The sequence below is a fragment of the Natator depressus genome, chromosome 3 (genome assembly GCF_965152275.1).
Source record: "Natator depressus isolate rNatDep1 chromosome 3, rNatDep2.hap1, whole genome shotgun sequence".
Classification (NCBI taxonomy): domain Eukaryota; kingdom Metazoa; phylum Chordata; order Testudines; family Cheloniidae; genus Natator; species Natator depressus.
In genome coordinates, this window is record NC_134236.1 from 185,125,635 (window position 1) to 185,143,050 (window position 17,416).

The 17,416-nt window shown below is 44.7% G+C and overlaps 1 protein-coding gene across 10 annotated transcripts in view; it reads right to left on the reverse strand.

Annotated features, from left to right (window-relative positions):
* Positions 1-17,416, reverse strand: part of CCDC88A (coiled-coil domain containing 88A) — a 363,848-nt gene that overhangs the window by 218,028 nt on the left and 128,404 nt on the right. For all 10 annotated transcript variants that reach the window (XM_074949474.1, XM_074949473.1, XM_074949477.1 and 7 more), the window contains exon 7: positions 1,362-1,502. In XM_074949474.1, the coding sequence (XP_074805575.1) occupies positions 1,362-1,502 (141 nt within the window). The remainder of the gene's footprint in view (positions 1-1,361; positions 1,503-17,416) is intronic.

A 17,416-nucleotide genomic window follows, 5' to 3' on the forward strand; every position in this document is an offset into this window, starting at 1 on the left:
TTCCTGCCCTCTCTCTCTGCTTGGACCAGGTTTCTCCCAACCCCTTGTCTGTGGAGTCCCTCTGCTCTGCACAAGCCGGGTTTCCCTTTACCTAGGGTCTTGGTCTTCTGGCCCGCCACAGCACTTCTCCAAACTCTCCTCTGTTTCCCTCCAAACTGCTCTCTGCTCCAACACCAAAGCACTCTGCTTCAACTCCTCCAACTGCCTGATTGAAGCAGGGGTTTTTTATCAGGTGCTCTAATTAGTCTATAGCAACCTCTCTTCCCTCTACAGGGAATAAAGCTCTCATCATCCTGGGGCTTACATATCTCACCTCTGGCCATGCTGTATCACACACAATATAAAATTATGACTTCAAAAATGTTCAGTCTATGCTCAGAAAGAATATTGTATCAAAGTCAGACTCTTTTATAAAACTATTGTCATCCTCTCAATGAATCCAAATTCTATGGCTTTTCTATCTGACAACTGTCTGATCAAAATTGGGAACTGGATGAAAGTAAACTGACTGAGACACAATTTAAACAAAACTCTAAATGGCTGGGATAAATATCTGAAGGAATGGGCAAGAGATGTATCTGCCCTCTGTTGTGGGGGGTATGTCCAGCACTGAAATGATTAATAACTTGCGAGTGTTACGAAATTCATTCCTGTTTCTGGATTCTCACATAATAATAGTAGTTTGTGGTGTCTTTCTCTGTGTCTAGAGATGAGGTTGTGTGACCTTTTCTTTCTAACATGGACTCTATACATGGTCTGAAATTCTTGCAGATCCTGCACTTCTAACATATGCCTCACCAAGGCACATAGGCAGCTTGTGTGTAGGTCACTGATTGGCATAGGTTTGTTGCATGCAGCATATGGCTTAAACCCCAGGGACCAGGGCGTACCCCGTCCCTGGGGCTATGTCCCCAACGGGACTCTGCTACTAATGACTACTAACTATAAAACTACAATAACTATGTACAAGAAAAACTCAGAGTCCAAGAGAAAGAAAACACTATGGGGCTTGTGAAAGCAAGGAGCATTCCAACAACCATCACTAGTGGAAAGAAGGAGCTGAGAGGGCGCGGGGCCGACAGTGCCCAATATGCTGGCATGTAAGCAAGGGGCTCCAGAGCTGGCCCAACAGATACCACTAGAGGAAACATTTCCAATGACCATGCATGTGAGCACGCACACACCTAATATGGAATTGAGATATGGAACAACTTGAAGAAGTGTTATTTCAAGCCATGCTGTCAACTGATAAAGTTCAAAGAACGTATATTATCTATTTTCAAAAATTCCAAACGGTTTAATTTTAAAAAGGTATTTTCTTATACTTTTTATTTTTAAATAATAAAACACATACAACATACCTCAGAATGTTCATCTCTTTCATCTATAAGTCTTTTTAAATGTAATGCCATATTTTTCAAGAGAGGCTCGATATATTCTTGTGACAGAATGCTGACATCCATCCACTGCAGATCAAACACATTTTCCTGATTATGAGTTACCTATAGGAGAAAGAAATAATTGTGAAAACAACCTTTATGTGCTATTTAATTATAAGAATGCACAAGAAGTATAACAAGAGGAATAACTGGGAAAACTCCTTTTAACTCTTGTCTCCCAGCACAGTTTATCCTCCATGGGTTCAAATACATTAGAAAAATGTCTGAAAATTAAAAATATTTTAAGTTGTATTTGATGGAATAGTTTCTCTATCCACAATGAAAACCTGGAAAGCAGATCAATTAGGCTTAGATGCAACTACAGATGAAATATTATTTAAAAGCCTACTCTGGCACAGAACTATTTCTTTTTGCCAAATTAAATTCTTATACAGAATTTGCACAAAGAATTTTTACTAAAATAAAAATCCTGTAATTTTAAGTAATTCTTAGAACCTGAGATTTGTGCCACGGAAACTAATTACCTGAAGAGTGCCATTGCAATTTATTGTGAGCACACACTTGCTCACAATATCTCCTTTTATTTCATTCATTTATAATACTTTATAATTTTTTTAAAAATAATTTTATCTAGAATATTAAAAATATGTGCACAAATCACATCTTGCGGAAGTATTACATTTTAATATTCAGAAGTGTGATGGGATGCGTGATGGGTTGGATCACAGGAAACCCCCTTGGGAACTGCCACCTGATGTGCTGAGACTACCTCAGAGCCCCTTTTCCCTGGCAGCTTGGGACTTCAGTGCCCTTCCTGCTTTGAGCCAGACACATTAGCCTGCTACAAACACAGACCCAGGTCTGAACCACATCCCCCAAAAGTTGCAGGCTTAACTGACAACAGCTTAAGAAGTGTTCCTGTCTTCAACACTCAGATACCCAACTTCCAATGAGGTCCAAACTCAAATAAATCCGTTTTACCCTGTATAAAGCTTATACAGGGTAAACTCATAAACTGTTTGCCCTTTATAATACTGATAGAGAGGTATGTAGAATGTAAGTGGTTCCAAGTAATAACAGACAGAACAAAGTGAGTTACCAAGCAAAATAAAATAAAACACGCAAGTCTAAGCCTAATACAGTAAGAAAGTGATCACAGATGAAATCTCATCCTCAGGGATGTTCTAATAAGCTTCTTTTACAGACTAGTATCCTTCTAGTCTGGGTCCATCACTCACTCACACCCCTGAGGTTACTGTCCTTTGTTCCAGTTTCTTTTAGGTATCCTTTGGGGGTGGAGAGGCTACCTCTTGAGCCAGCTGAAGACAAAATGGTGGAGTCTCCCAGGACTTTATATACAGTAACTCCCCACTTAACGTCCTCTCACTTAATGTTGTTTCGATCTTACATCCCTGCTCCATTACAGAACATGCTCTGCTTAAAGTTGTGCAATGCTCCGCTATAAAGTTGTTTGGCTGCCTGCTTTGTCAACAGCTGGCAGACCCTCTATCAGCTCCCCTACACACACACCCCAGCACCTCCCGCCTGCTGGTAGACCTTGCCAATCAGCGCCTTGCCCCTGCTCCCCCCGCCTCCTGCCCAAGATCAGCTAGTTTGCGGCGTTCGGGAGAGGGGAGGAGTGAGGACTTGGCTCGCAGGCTCCCCCTACCTGCCCTGCCTCCTGAACACTGCAAACCAGCTGATTGCCATGGGCAGGAGTCAGGGGAGGGAGGAGAGAGCCTGCGTACCGCATCCTTACTCCTCCCCCGTCCCTCTCCTGCCTGCGGCAATCAGCTGGTTTGAGGCATTCAGGAGGCAGGGGAGGGAGAGGGGAGGAGCAAGGATGCGGCATGCGGAGTTGGCGGATGTGATTCAAGAGCCATTGGCCATTATCTTTGAAAACTCATGGCGCTCGGGAGAGGTCCCAGATGATTGGAAAAAGGCTAACGTAGTGCCCATCTTTAAAAAAGGGAAGGAGGAGGATCCTGGGAACTACAGGCCAGTCAGACTCACCTCAGTCCCTGGAAAAATCATGGAGCAGGTCCTCAAGGAATCAATTCTGAAGCACTTAGAGGAGAGGAAAGTGATCAGGAACAGTCAGCATGGATTCACCAAGGGCAAGTCATGCCTGACTAATCTAATTGCCTTCTATGACGAGATAACTGGCTCTGTGGATGAAGGGAAAGCAGTGGACGTGTTGTTCCTTGACTTTAGCAAAGCTTTTGACACGGTCTCCCACAGACTTCTTTAACTTGCTGGCAAGAATAATGGGCTGGATGAATGGACTATAAGGTGCATAGCAAGCTGGCTAGATAGTCGGGCTCAACGGGTAGTGATCAATGGCTCCATGTCTAGTTGGCAGCCGGTATCAAGTGGAGTGCCCCAGGGGTCGGTCCTGGGGCCAGTTTTGTTCAATATCTTCATAAATGATCTGGAGGATGGTGTGGATTGCACCCTCGGCAAGTTTGCAGATGACACTAAACTGGGAGGAGTGGTAGATACGGTGGAGGGTAGGGATAGGATACAGAGGGACCTAGACAAATTGGAGGATTGGGCCAAAAGAAATCTAATGAGGTTCAACAAGGACAAGTGTAGAGTCCTGCACTTAGGACGGAAGAATCCAATGCACCGCTACAGACTAAGGATCGAACGGCTAGGCAGCAGTTCTGCAGAAAAGGACCTACGGGTTACAGTGGACGAGAAGTTGGATATGAATCAACAGTGTGCCCTTGTTGCCAAAAAGGCCAATGGCATTTTCGGATGTATAAGTAGGGGCATTGCCAGCAGATCAAGGGACGTGATCGTTCCCCTCTATTCGACATTGGTGAGGCCTCATCTGGAGTACTGTCCAGTTTTGGGCCCCACACTACAAGAAGGATGTGGAAAAATTGGAGAGAGTCCAGCGAAGGGCAACAAAAATGATTAGGGGACTGGAACACATGACTTATGAGGAGAGGCTGAGGGAACTGGGATTGTTTAGTCTGTGGAAGAGAAGAATGAGGGGGGATTTGATAGCTGCTTTCAACTACCTGAAAGGCGTTCCAAAAAGGATGGATCTACTCTGTTCTCAGTGGAAGCAGATGACAGAACAAGAAGTAATGGTCTCAAGTTGCAGTGGGGGAGATTTAGGTTGGATATTAGGAAAAACTTTTTCACTAGGAGGGTGGTGAAACACTGGAATGCGTTACCTAGGGAGATGGTGGAATCTCCTTCCTTTGAAGTTTTTAAGGTCAGGCTTGACAAAGCCCTGGCTGGGATGATTTAGTCGGGGATCAGTCCTGCTTTGAGCAGGTGGTTGGACTAGATGACCTCCTGAGGTCCCTTCCAACCCTGATATTCTATGATCTATGATTCTATGATAAAGTGGGAGGAGGTGAGGGGGAAAAGAGGCGGGTTAAGGCTGGCTTGCAAATCCTGAGTGATGGCGATCGTGACAGGGAACACAGCTCCAAAGTGATTAGGAGAATTGCTCATCTAATCATAGAATCATAGAATATCAGGGTTGGAAGGGACCTCAGGAGGTCATCTAGTCCAACCCCCTGCTCAAAGCAGGACCGATCCCCAATTAAATCATCCCAGCCAGGACTTTGTCAAGCCTGACCTTAAAAACTTCTAAGGAAGGAGATTCCACCACCTCCCTAGGTAACGCATTCCAGTGTTTCACCACCCTTCTAGTGAAAAAGTTTTTCCTAATATCCAACATAAATCTTCCCCACTGCAACTTGAGACCATTACTCCTTGTTCTGTCATCTGTTACCACTGACAACAGTCTAGAGCCATCCTCTTTGGAACCCCTTTCAGGTACTTGAAAGCAGCTATCAAATCCCCCCTCATTCTTCTCTTCCGTAGAGTAAACATCCCCAGTTCCCTCAGCCTCTCCTCATAACTCATGTATTACAGTCCCCTAATCATTTTTGTTGCCCTCCGCTGGACTCTTTCCAATTTTTCCACATCCTTCTTGTAGTGCGGAGCCCAAAACTGGACACAATACTCCAGATGAGGCCTCACCAGTGTCGAATAGACGGGAACGATCACATCCCCCTCGATCTGCTGGCAATGCCCCTACTTATACATCCCAAAATGCCATTGGCCTTTGTCAAGGTCCCTCCCCCACTCTGAATTCTAGGGTACAGATGTGGGGACCTGCATGAAAACCTCCTAAGCTTACTTTCACCAGCTTAGGTTAAAACTTCCCCAAGGTACAAATTAATTTTATCCTTTGTCCCTGGATCTCCACTGCCACCACCAAACTCTAAGTGGGTTTACTGGGAAACGTAGTTTGGACACGTCTTTCCCCCCAAAATCCTCCCAACCCTTGCACCCCACTTCCTGGGAAAGGTTTGGTAAAAATCCTCACCAATGTGCATAGGTGACCACAGACCCAAACCCTTGGATCTGAGAACAATGAAAAAGCATTCAGTTTTCTTATAAGAAGACTTTTAATAGAAGTAAAGAAATCCCCTCTGTAAAATCAGGATGGTAGATACCTTACAGGGTAATTAGATTCAAAACATAGAGAATCCCTCTAGGCAAATCCTTAAGTTACAAAAAAGACACACAGACAGGAATAGTCATTCTATTCAGCACAGTTCCTTTCTCAGCCATTTAAAGAAATCATAATCTAACACATACCTAGCTAGATTACTGACTAAAAGTTCTAAGGCTCCATTCCTGTTCTATCCCTGGCAAAAGCAGCATACAGACAGACACAGACCCTTTGTTTTTCTCCCTCCTCCCAGCTTTTGAAAATATCTTGTCTCCTCATTGGTCATTTTGGTCAGGAGCCAGCGAGGTTACCTTTAGCTTCTTAACCCTTTACAGGTGAGAGGATTTTTCCTCTGGCCAGGAGGCATTTTAAAGGGGTTTACCCTTCCCTTTGTATTTATGACAGCCTTCTTGGCAACAAGGGCACACTGTTGACTCATATCCAGCTTCTCGTCCACTGTAACCCCTACGTCCTTTTCTGCAGAACTGCTGCCTAGCCATTCGGTCCCTAGTCTGTAGCGGTGCATTGGATTCTTCCGTCCTAAATGCAGGACTCTGCACTTGTCCTTGTTGAACCTCATCAGATTTCTTTTGGCCCAAATCTAATAACTTGCTATAAAGAAATTTACAGAGAAAAAAAAAAGAAAGCAAAACAACAATCTCTAGATGTGTTTTTTCGAGTTCAGAAACTTTAGCAAGTACAGCAAGAGAAGCAGCCGAACAATCCACCCTCTTCCACTCTCTGACTCCACCACCTCAGCCAAGCTTCATACTCCGCAATGATGATTGTAGTATTAAATTGTTTCTTTAAAATTGTTTCAAACTTATACCTGTATTAAATTGCTCGTTTAAAATTGTTTAAAATGTATATAATGCCTTTTGTCTGGAAAAAAAAAATTCCATGGAACCTAATCCCCCCCATTTACATTAATTCTTATGGGGAAATTGGATTCGCTTAACATCGTTTTGCTTAAAGTTGCATTTTTCAGGAACATAACTACAACATTAAGTGAGGAGTTACTGTAGTTTCTCTCCTGTGGGTGGAAACCCCTCCCTCCCGCGTGTAGAATTCCAACTACAAGATGGAGTCTTGGAGTCACATGGGCAAGTCACATGTCCATGCATAACTTAGTTCTCTACAGGGACGTTCCCAGGAAAGCTCAGATGTGCACTGGCATCTATCAAGGTCCACTGTTCACCAAGTACTTCCATTTACTTGAATAACCCCTTCACAATATGTTGATCAAATCTGCCTTAGGTGCTTTCTACAGCAAACACTTTAAATACAAGAATAGAGCCAATGCTCATAACTTCAGATATAAAAATGATACATGCATGCAAATACGATGAATTCATGCAATAGAACATAAGCTTTGCAAAGATATGTTACATGGCATATCTAGCATAAAACATATTCCAGTTATGTCACATTTACATTCATAAGCATATTTCTAGCCTGGGAACCGATAGCAGAAGGGGTCTGCAGTCACTCCATGAGAGAAGGTAGGTGTGATTAAAGCTAGAGGCAGGTAGCCTACAGCTACTCTACTCTACCCTACTCTACTAGGAGGGAGTTGGGAGGCTGGCAAACCTGGGGGGGGGAGAGCCAGACAGGTAGGAAAGGCTCAGGGAAAGAGGCAGCAGGTCTAGGAAGGAACAGACCTTGGCTGCTGATTAGAGGGTCCCTGAGCTGGAACCTGGAACAGAGGGTGGGCCCAGGTTCCCATACCAGCCACTGGGGAAGTGGCACCAGCTGGGCAGGGGATAGGAAGACTGCCTGAGCCTTTTCATAAGAGACTTTGATACCCTGGAAGGTGAGGACCATAGTGACCTGGCCAGAGGGCCAAGTCACGAAGAAGCAGCAGCAGCTCCTGGTGCGAGAGAGTCGCTGCAGACAGAGAGTGAGAAGGAGAGACAGAGTGCAACTGCAGAAAGGGGTGTCAGCCTCACAGAGGTAATCCCCAGAACCACCAGGAAGAGGAACCATCCAGTGATGAGTAGAGCACCCAGTCACAAGAAATCAAAGATTTCTAGTCTCATACAAAACATTTTGTTTAAGAAGCCACATCTTTGTGAACAGCATAAAAGAACCCTATGAATAAGTTATCTAACATCCTTACTTTCAAATGAAAGATTAATCAAACAATATTAACATCCAACAGTATTTCATTTCAGCAAAATAAAAATGGAACATCAAAAGAGGTAAAATACAACCGTGCGAGCCTGGGGCATGACAGATGCTGCACCATGCTTCCATGTGTGAGACCTACACTTAAGAGTGACCTCAGGATGACATAATAAAACCAATGCATTCTTCTTCCTGCCTACGTTGAGTTTGAAATTAAAGTACAGCCTGACTGCTTGTTTTTTTCTTGTACCTGGTTAAGTGCCTTATTCACAAGGTGAGCATAGTTGCAATAAGAAAAGGATGGTATGGTATGTTTATTTGGGAAAAAATATGCTTGTAACTTAGAGTGAATGGAAACTTTAAGAGTTCCAGACTTAAACCCCAGACTCCCATGCTGTCAATTTCTCCTTCCTGGCTTACCAGGCCTCTGCGCTGAGCTCAGATAGAATTAGGAAGACTTACAGGCAGCAACAGAAACAGAAAGTAGCTGACAGAGCTGGGAAATTCCATTAGCTATTCTTGGCAGAGCTTCTTAATGTAATGGCAAAATAAGGGAATAAATTTTAACATATTGTCTGTAAATATTTGCAATCTACACTATAGTGCACAGGTAATTATCATATGTGGTTGCTTAGCTAAATGGATCCGAAAAAATATTACTGGAAATTCAATGGGGTTTGTTCATTTAAAATTTGGTGATTACATTAAATCTACAGGATTAAAAAAAGAGATTTCAGTCCTCTTACCTGAAAAACTCAACTCATATTTAATGGTAGAGTAGCTACCAGACCTCCAAAATATATACATATTCCCCAAGATACACAAGATACAAGTATATTTCTTGAGGCAAAAAAGATTACTCACTAAGGGCAAGATCCTGCGAATTGATTAATCCAGGCACATCTGTGTGCTCGCATAGAACGCAGTTGATGGATCCATTTATATAATCTAGGTCTAAATATTATTTTGTTCCTTTAATCCCTGTATACAACCCAATACAGTGGATCCACACACTGCTTTAAAGAACCATATTTTTAACAAATCACTTTTTTCTGATTCAGTTCATACTAACGTATTTGTACTAGACAGAACTAAATTTCACATTTATTACATATACTAGTATGAACTGTAATGAAGAGATCTCTGAGCCTTTAGCGATTATGTGTGAGAACTCATGGAGGATGGGAGAGATACCAGAGGAATATAAAAAGGCAAATATAGTACCTATGTATAAAAAGGAGAATAAGGACAACCCAGGGAATTATAAACCAGTGGTTTTAACTTCTGTACCCATAAAGATAATAGAGCAAATAAACAAACAATCAATTTGTAAGCATCTAGAAGAGAATATGGTGATAAGTAACTGTCAACATAATTTGTCAAGAACAAATCACGTCAAACTAACCTAATATTCTTCGACAGGGTAACAATGCTTGTGGATAGGATGGAAGCAGTAGATGTGATATAGCTTGACTTAGTAAGACTTTTGATACTGTCTCACATAACTTTCTCATGAGAAAACTAGAGATATATAGTTTAGATGACCCTACTATAAGATGGGTGCACAACTGGCTAGAAAAATCATACTAAGAGTAGTTATCAATGGTTCACAGTCAAGCTGGAAGGACATATCAAGTAGAGTCACACAGGGATCTGTCCTGGGTCCGATTCTATTCAATATCTTCATAAATTATTTGGATAACGGCAGAGAGAGTACACCTGTAAAGTTTGAGTACGATACCAAGATGGGAAGGATTGCAAGTGTTTTGGAGGACAGGATTAGAATTTAAAACGATCTTGACAAACTGGAAACATGGGCTGAAATAAACAGGATGAAATTCAATAAGGACAAATGCAAAGTATTACACTTAGGAAAGAATACTCAATTACAAAAATAAAAAATGGGAAATGACTACCTATGAAGGAGTACTGCTGTCAAGGATCTAGGAGTTATAGTGGATCACAAATTAAATATGAGTCAACAATGTAATACTGTTGCAAAAAAAGCAAATATTCTGGGATGTATTAGGAGGAGTGTCGGTAAGCAAGACATTAGAAGTAATTCTTCCACTCTACTCAGCACTGATAAGGCCTCAAAGGGAGTACTGTGTCCAATTCTGGACACCGCACTTTGGGAGAAAATGTGGACAAATTGGAAGAAGTCCAGAGAAGAGCAACAAAAATGATTAAGGGTCTAGAAAACATTACCTAAAAGGAAAGACTGAAAAAGAGGAAGTTACTCACCTTGTGCAGTAACGATAGTTCTTAAAGATGTGTCCCACTATGGGTGCTCCATGGTAGGTGTGCTTGTGTCCTTGTGCTGCTGATCAGAGAACTTTGGTAGTGTCCGTTAGGCTCACGCATGAGGCTAGCCAGCGCGCACAGGCTTACCCTCCTCAGTTTCTTCTTTACCACAGAGTCATTGACAAGAACTCCAAAGTAGAGGGGAGGAAGGTGGGTTGTGGAGCACCTGTAGGACACACATCTCAAAGAACCATTGTTACTGCACAAGGTGAGTAACTTCCTCTTCTTTTTCAAGTTGTGTCTGTATGAGTGCTCCATGGTAGGTGACTCCCAAGCAGTATCCCTACTCGTGGGCTGGGACTTTGGGGCAGAGTCAGTTACAGATGACAGCACTGCGGCGCCGAAGTTGGCACTGGAGGCAGAATCCCCAGTGATCGTATAATGTTGTGCAAAAGTGTGGACTAATGCCTATGTCTCTGCTCTACAGATCTCTTGAAGAAGGCAACGGATTAGGAGATTGACCTCATGGAGTGTGTTCAAATAGAGTCTGGAGGAGTTGTCTAATGCAATTCGAGACCCACTTAGAGAGCCTTTCGGCTGATATTGCTGAGTCCTTGGACCTTTCCGCAATGGAAATGAAAAGTGTACGGGACTTCCTAAAGGCCTTTGTTCTATCCAGGTACAAAGCCAGGGCTCTCCTGACATCTAAGGTATGTAATATAGCCTCCCTGTTGTCTTGGTGAGGCCTGGGGTAGAAGATTAGAATGTGAATCAATTGATTCATGTGAAATGGAGAGGTTACCTTCGCGATAAATTTTAGATGCGTCCTGAGCATAACCTTGTCCAGAAAAAATATTGTGTAGGGGGGATATGCCATCAAAGCTGCTCTCTCTCCTATTCTCCTGGACGAGGTAATTGCCAAGAGGAAGGATCACCTCCATTGATAGGTACACCAGCAAACAGGTGGCCATGGGTTTGAAAGGCAGTCTAGTCAGCCCTTTGGGTACCAGGTTTAGGTCCCCCATAGGAGCAGGAAGTCGAGATTGTGCGAAAAGGTTCACTATATCCTTGACGAACTGATTAGTGGTTGGGTGTGACAGCATTGAGCATCTCTCAATAGGTTGGTGGAAAGCTGTTATGTGAACTCAGAGAGCTTAGAGATAGGCCCGATTTCTTTAAGGTAAATGCATAGTCTAAGATATATGGAAGAATCACGGATGTTGGGGAGATTTGCTGGACAGAATACCAAGTCTGAAACATGCACCATTTCTGCAGGTAAGTGCGTCAAGTCGAGGACTTTCTGCTGTGCAACAGAACCTCTTGTACCTCTCTTGAACAGGAGTTTTCTATATGTTGGAACCAAGCAGGAGCCATGCCTTGAGGCAGACAATCCCAAGTGGGGATTTAGGGTGCATTTTCTGTCCTGCAAGGAGGTGCAGTATGGCTGGGAGAGAGATCAACAGGCATGTCACAAGCTGTGACAGGTAGGGAAACCAGGTCTTTCTGGGCCAAGTAGGAACAATCAGAATGACATGGGTTCCATCTCTTTTTATTTCCAGCAGGACATTCACAAGTAGGGAAAATGGAGGAAAGACATAGAGAAGGTCCTTGTCCCAGGGGATGAGGAGGGCCTCGCCCAGGGAACGTTGACCCATCCCCACTCTGGAGCAGTAGCATGGGCATTTCTTATTCAGGTGAGTGTTGAACAGGTCTGTGGACTGTGTCCATCATAAGCTGAATATGTCATGAAGCACAATCAGGTCTATCTCCCAATCATGGTTGTATGGGAATTTGCAACTGAGATTTCCACTATCAAGTTTTGTGTGCAAGCAATGTAATGTTGTGGGAGATGCACCAGTTGCATAGCCTGATCACCTCGGTGCATATGGAGGGTGATCTGGCTCTCCCCTGACTATTGTATGTAGGCTATGTTGTCTGTTAGGATCTTCATGTGTGATCCTCTGATCAGCTGGAGGAAATGGGTGCAGGCGTTCCTGACCATTCTTAGCTTGAGGAGATTGATGTGAAGGGACAGCTCCATGGGTGACCACTTGTGTTGTGAGGCCGTTCAGATGTGCAACCCACCATATCAGTGATGTGTTGGTGGTGAGCAGCAATGATGGTGAGATTTGGGAAAAGGGGATCCCTTTGCAAATGTTGGTTGGGCTCTTCCATCAGTCTAGGGAGTTTTTGACCCTGCTGGGTGGTGACAGGGATTTGTCCAGCCTGTCCCTGTTTGTAGACCAAGCTGAACCACATTTGGAGGCATCACATGTGAAACCTGGCATGTGATATTACCGTTGTGCTTGCTGCCATGTGCCCCAGAAGTTGGAGGCAGAGTCTCACTAATATTTTCAGGCTGCTTTGAACAGCGTCTCTAAGTGTGGCTAACGAAAGAAATCTGTGCTGAGAAAAGAGTTCTCTGGCCTATAACGAGTCAAAGTCAGCCCCTATGAATTCCAGGCATTGCACCAGAGTGAGAGCTGACATCTGGATTTTGATTTGTAGACTCAGCTCTGTAAATAAGTGGATAATTGCTTTGGTGACTCGGTGAGCCTCCTGGAGAGATTAGACTCTGAGGAGGCAATCATCGAGGTAAAGGTAAATCTTTATCCCTTGACACCGTGAGTGGTTATCACCCAGAGAACCTTGGACAATACTCTCAAGGCCGACAATAGCCTGAAGGGAAGCACTCTGTATCCGTAGTGGTCTTGTCCCTGGATAAATTTGAGAAATCATCTGTGAGCTGGTAGGATAGAGATGATCGAGGACCGAAAATCAGTCTCCCTGTTCCAATCCTGGAATGATTGTTGATAAAGTGACCATTTTGAATTTTTGAGCCTGGACAAACTTGTTGAGAGCTCTGAGGTCTAGTATGGGTCTCCAACCTCCCTTCCTCTTCTGTATTAAGAAATAAAGAGAGTAGAACCCTCCTCCTTGTAGATGTTGAGGTACTGGTTCTGTGGCTCCTAACTGGAGGAGACTATTGACTTCTTGTCATAGAATCATAGAATATCAAGGTTGGAAGGGACCTCAGGAGATCATCTAGTCCAACCCCCTGCTCAAAACAGGACCAATCCCCAATTTTTGCCCCAGATCTGTAAATCGCCCCCTCAAGGATTGAACTCACAACCCTGGGTTTAGCAGGCCAATGCTCAAACCACTGAGCTATCCCTCCCCCATTGTTCTAAACTCATGAGAAGGATCCCTGAAGAGGGACAGGGAAGGGTGTTGTGGAAGGGGTAGGGAGATGAAATAGATGGAGTACTCAGTTCAAATGATTTCTAGGATCCATCAGTCCAATGTTATGTGTTTCCAGGCACTGCGGAATACTGCCACTCGGTGGTCAAACGGGTGTGAAACATTGGTCGGCTGTATCAGTTGGTGGGAGTGGTCCAGCGGCGCTTCGACTCGCATGTCAAAACTGGTGTTTGGACATAGAGGGCTGGGACGATGAAGATTGCAAGCCAGATAGTTTCTGCTTGGGGAATTTTGCTTTCTTCCTTTGCAGTTTGTATTGTCACTGAGGTTGATATTGGGACGTATATGGTCTATGCTGGGATTGGGGACTAAATTGTCTCCTTTGTCCCAGCATGTAGATACCCAACAACTGGAATGTAGCCCACGAATCCTTCAGGGTATGAAGGGAAGCGTCAGTCTTCTCTGCAAAGAGCTTTGTGGCCTCAAAGGGGAGGTCCTCAACAGTAGACTGCAGGATTTCAGGAAATCTGACAGATGGAGCCATGATGTTCATTACATCACCACTGCCATGGAAATTAAGCTAGTTACTTTGTCAGCAACGTTGAGGGCTGATTGCAGCTTTATCCTTGCAACTGCTTGTCCCACCTGTATAATGGCCTTAAATTGGCCATGATACGACTCTAGCACCTACTCAGTAAAGTCATTCAACTTTGAATAGTTAATATAATCGTATTTCACTGTGAAGGCCTGATAGTTGGTGATACAGAAATGGAATGTAGCCAAGAGTACACCTTCCTACCAAAAAGGTCCAGGCGCTTTCAATCCCAGTCTTGTGGAGTAGCCCTTGACTCATGTCATCAGCCGCATGAGTTGACAGCGTCCACCATGATGGAGTTGGGTGATAGGTGGGAGAAAAGGATTCAGATTCCTTCATGGGTCATAGTACTTTTTGTCTGCTCGCTTGCACGTCAGTCCTACTATCACCAGGATTTGCCATATTGTTCTTGCTGGGTCTAAGATAGTCTCATTAATCAGGAGGGCAATCTTGGAGGAGGACGAGGAGTGGGGGATGTCAAAGAGCTGATGGTGGGTGTCCTTGACTTCCTTCAATGGTATCTTAAGGGTGTCCACCATCCTCTTTGCCAGCTCCTGGAAGAGATGAAAGTGGTCTGCCAGATATGGTGGGGAAGGCATAACGGTCAGGAAAGAAGGAAGATATAGTCCTCAGTGTCACCTCTTCCCCGGTATCACCCTCCTGTTTCTCCAGGATGTCTTGTGGAGGTTCCAAAGCTCTGGAAGCCGTGGCTGAAGGGGTATGCCTTGAGGGATCCCGGATGAGGCTTGGAGCTCGAGAGACATGTTGGCGGTATGCTTCCCACGGGTCCCAATAAGACCACGGGGGTGGTGGTGGCGGCATAGAGCGTGGTGGCAGTGCCCATGGGTGGCTGTACCATGATTTCGATGGTGGGGACATCTGCACGTATGGGCCTTGCTTGTACTGAGTACCATATGAAGCCTGAGAGGAGTACTGGGATGTTCTTTCCTCCAGCTCACTGTCTGAACTTTCGCTAGAGAGTTGGGGATTGAGGCATGGCAGCAGTGACAATTCCCATGCCAAGCAGAGGCTCAGTGCAGAGGTTGCAGTACCAAGAAGCAGGGATCCCAGTACATCCGATATACGGAGGTCGCTGGAGTGGAGGAATTCTGTTGGTATTGACTGCCCCAGTGTTGGGTGTCAGAGGCGGACAGGGGTCTTGTCCATACGACCTGCTCTGGTGCCGGGTGAGGCATTGATGATAGTACCGATAATGATTCGCGTATTTGGGGTGCCTTTTTAGTGGAGTGCTTACTCCTGTCTCTCGGTGCCGATGACTCAGTGCCCGTGCCCATCAGGTCCGTGGGCATGTCAACAGTACCGACTGCTGTTGGTCTCTGTGAGCCATGAGTTCTGGACTAAGATGGTCTTCGTGTCCAAGATACCGAACAAGATGGAGAATGCCTATGGAGATCTCGGGGCTCACTTTTGGGAACTTCTGGCTCTCCTCTAAGATGACTTCTAGGAGGGGTCAGCAGTCTGTTTCTTCGATCCACACCCCTTAGATGGCTGTGGAGAAGATTCACGTCTATCCAGGGACTTGCAGCACAAGTTCTGCGTGGTCTGAAAGCAGCCTCCATTAAAATAATCTTCTGCCTGAGCAGTCTGTTCTTATGGGAATGTGGCCAGATTTGCTGGCAGAGACTACACTTTTTCTGGATGTGGCCCTCCCCAAGGCGACAAATGCACTTAAGAGTCCTTGTCTGTAATCGGAATTGCCTCCTTGCAAGTGAGGCACTTCTTGAAAGCTGGTGAACCGGGTATACCCAATGTGGGAGTGGGGGGGAAGGATCCCTGGAAGGGAAAAAAAAAGCAGGAAAATGAAGTTTTGGGGGGAGTTTTGTTTTGTTTTTTAATTTTTGGTGGGATAAAATAAGAGGGAAAAGAACAATAAACTATACTATACTAACAAAATAACTATATAAAAGTGAATAAAGCAAAATCTGTCTCTAATAAGGGGCAGTTGAGAAGTAACTGAGGAGGCTTAGCCCGCGTGTGCTCGCTAGCCTCGTGGCGCAGCATGAGGGGAGACCGACAGCGCATGCGTCGGCCTAATGAACACTACTACTGAAGTTCTACAATCAGCAGTGGGGGGACACAAACAAACCTACCATGGAGCACCCATAGGGACACTACTCGAAGAAAAAATTGGGTTTGTTTAGTTTGGGAAGAGAAGTCCTGGGGCACGTGATAAGTCTTCTAGTATATAAAAGGTTGTCATAAAGAGAAGGGTGACAAATTGTTCTCCTTATCCACTGAGGACAACACAAAAAGTAATCGCCATTGCTGCAATTTAAGCCCATTAAAGGTTAGACATCAGGAAAAGCTTCCTAACTGTAAGGATAGTTAAGCATTGGAACAAATTATCTATGGTATCTCAGTCATTGGAGGTTTTAAGGAACAGCAGGGATGGCCAAACGTACCGACCCTCCAAGCAGCATATCACAATCTTCAGAAGTTCGAGAGCTGGGGCTGAAGCCCCGAGACACCCCCCCCACACACACACTTCATTCTGCCAGAGGCAATGCGAGGGGGAGGCATGTGGTATCACATGCCCCTCCCCCCCAGATTTTTGCCAGGGTTTGCTGGCTAGGTCACATGGTGCTGCCAGCCCCATCCCTGCACAGCAGCTGCTGGATCTGGCAAGTTGGGAGCTGCGGCCATGGGGAGAGGCAGCGGCAAACAGCTGGGAGCTGCAGGAAGAGCTGCTGCCTCTCCCCGCAAAGCTAAAGCGACAGCCCCGCCCTGCACCTCCCAGGTGTTTGCGGATGCCTCTCCACACGGAGCTAACACCTGGGAGCTGCAGGGAGGGGACGCTGACGACAAGAGGTGGGGCATAATTCAAGCTGTTGAGGGTGCCGAACCTTCAAATTATGCCCCCTCACTCTCAGCAGGCACCAGTCGTCTCTGGCAGAAGCCCCTAGCACCACCACCGGGCAGAAGCCCCAAGTCTCCCCTCCTCTCAGTCTGGTAGACAGAGAATGGGAAAGGAGTGGGGGGTTCCACAAGCCATACTTTAACTGTAAAAGAGTTTGCTGCAGTTTGGCCACCCCTGGGTTAGACAAATACCTCTCAGGAATGGTCTAGATAATACTGACTCCTGCCTCAGTGCAGCGAACTAGAGTATATGATCTATCAAGATCCCATCAAGTCCTACACTACTATGATTCTGTGATGGAAAAAACTATTCAGTATGAAAAAAATGTTTTTATTCAAGTACCACCTTTAGAAAGAAATGTGATTTACTCTCACTAATAAAATAAAGCCTTCTCAATTAATGTTCTCTAATGCAATCGTTTAATGCTAATGTCAAATAGATTTGCCTTGTTTTTGACTAAATAAAATTATTCTTCTTTCCTTAAT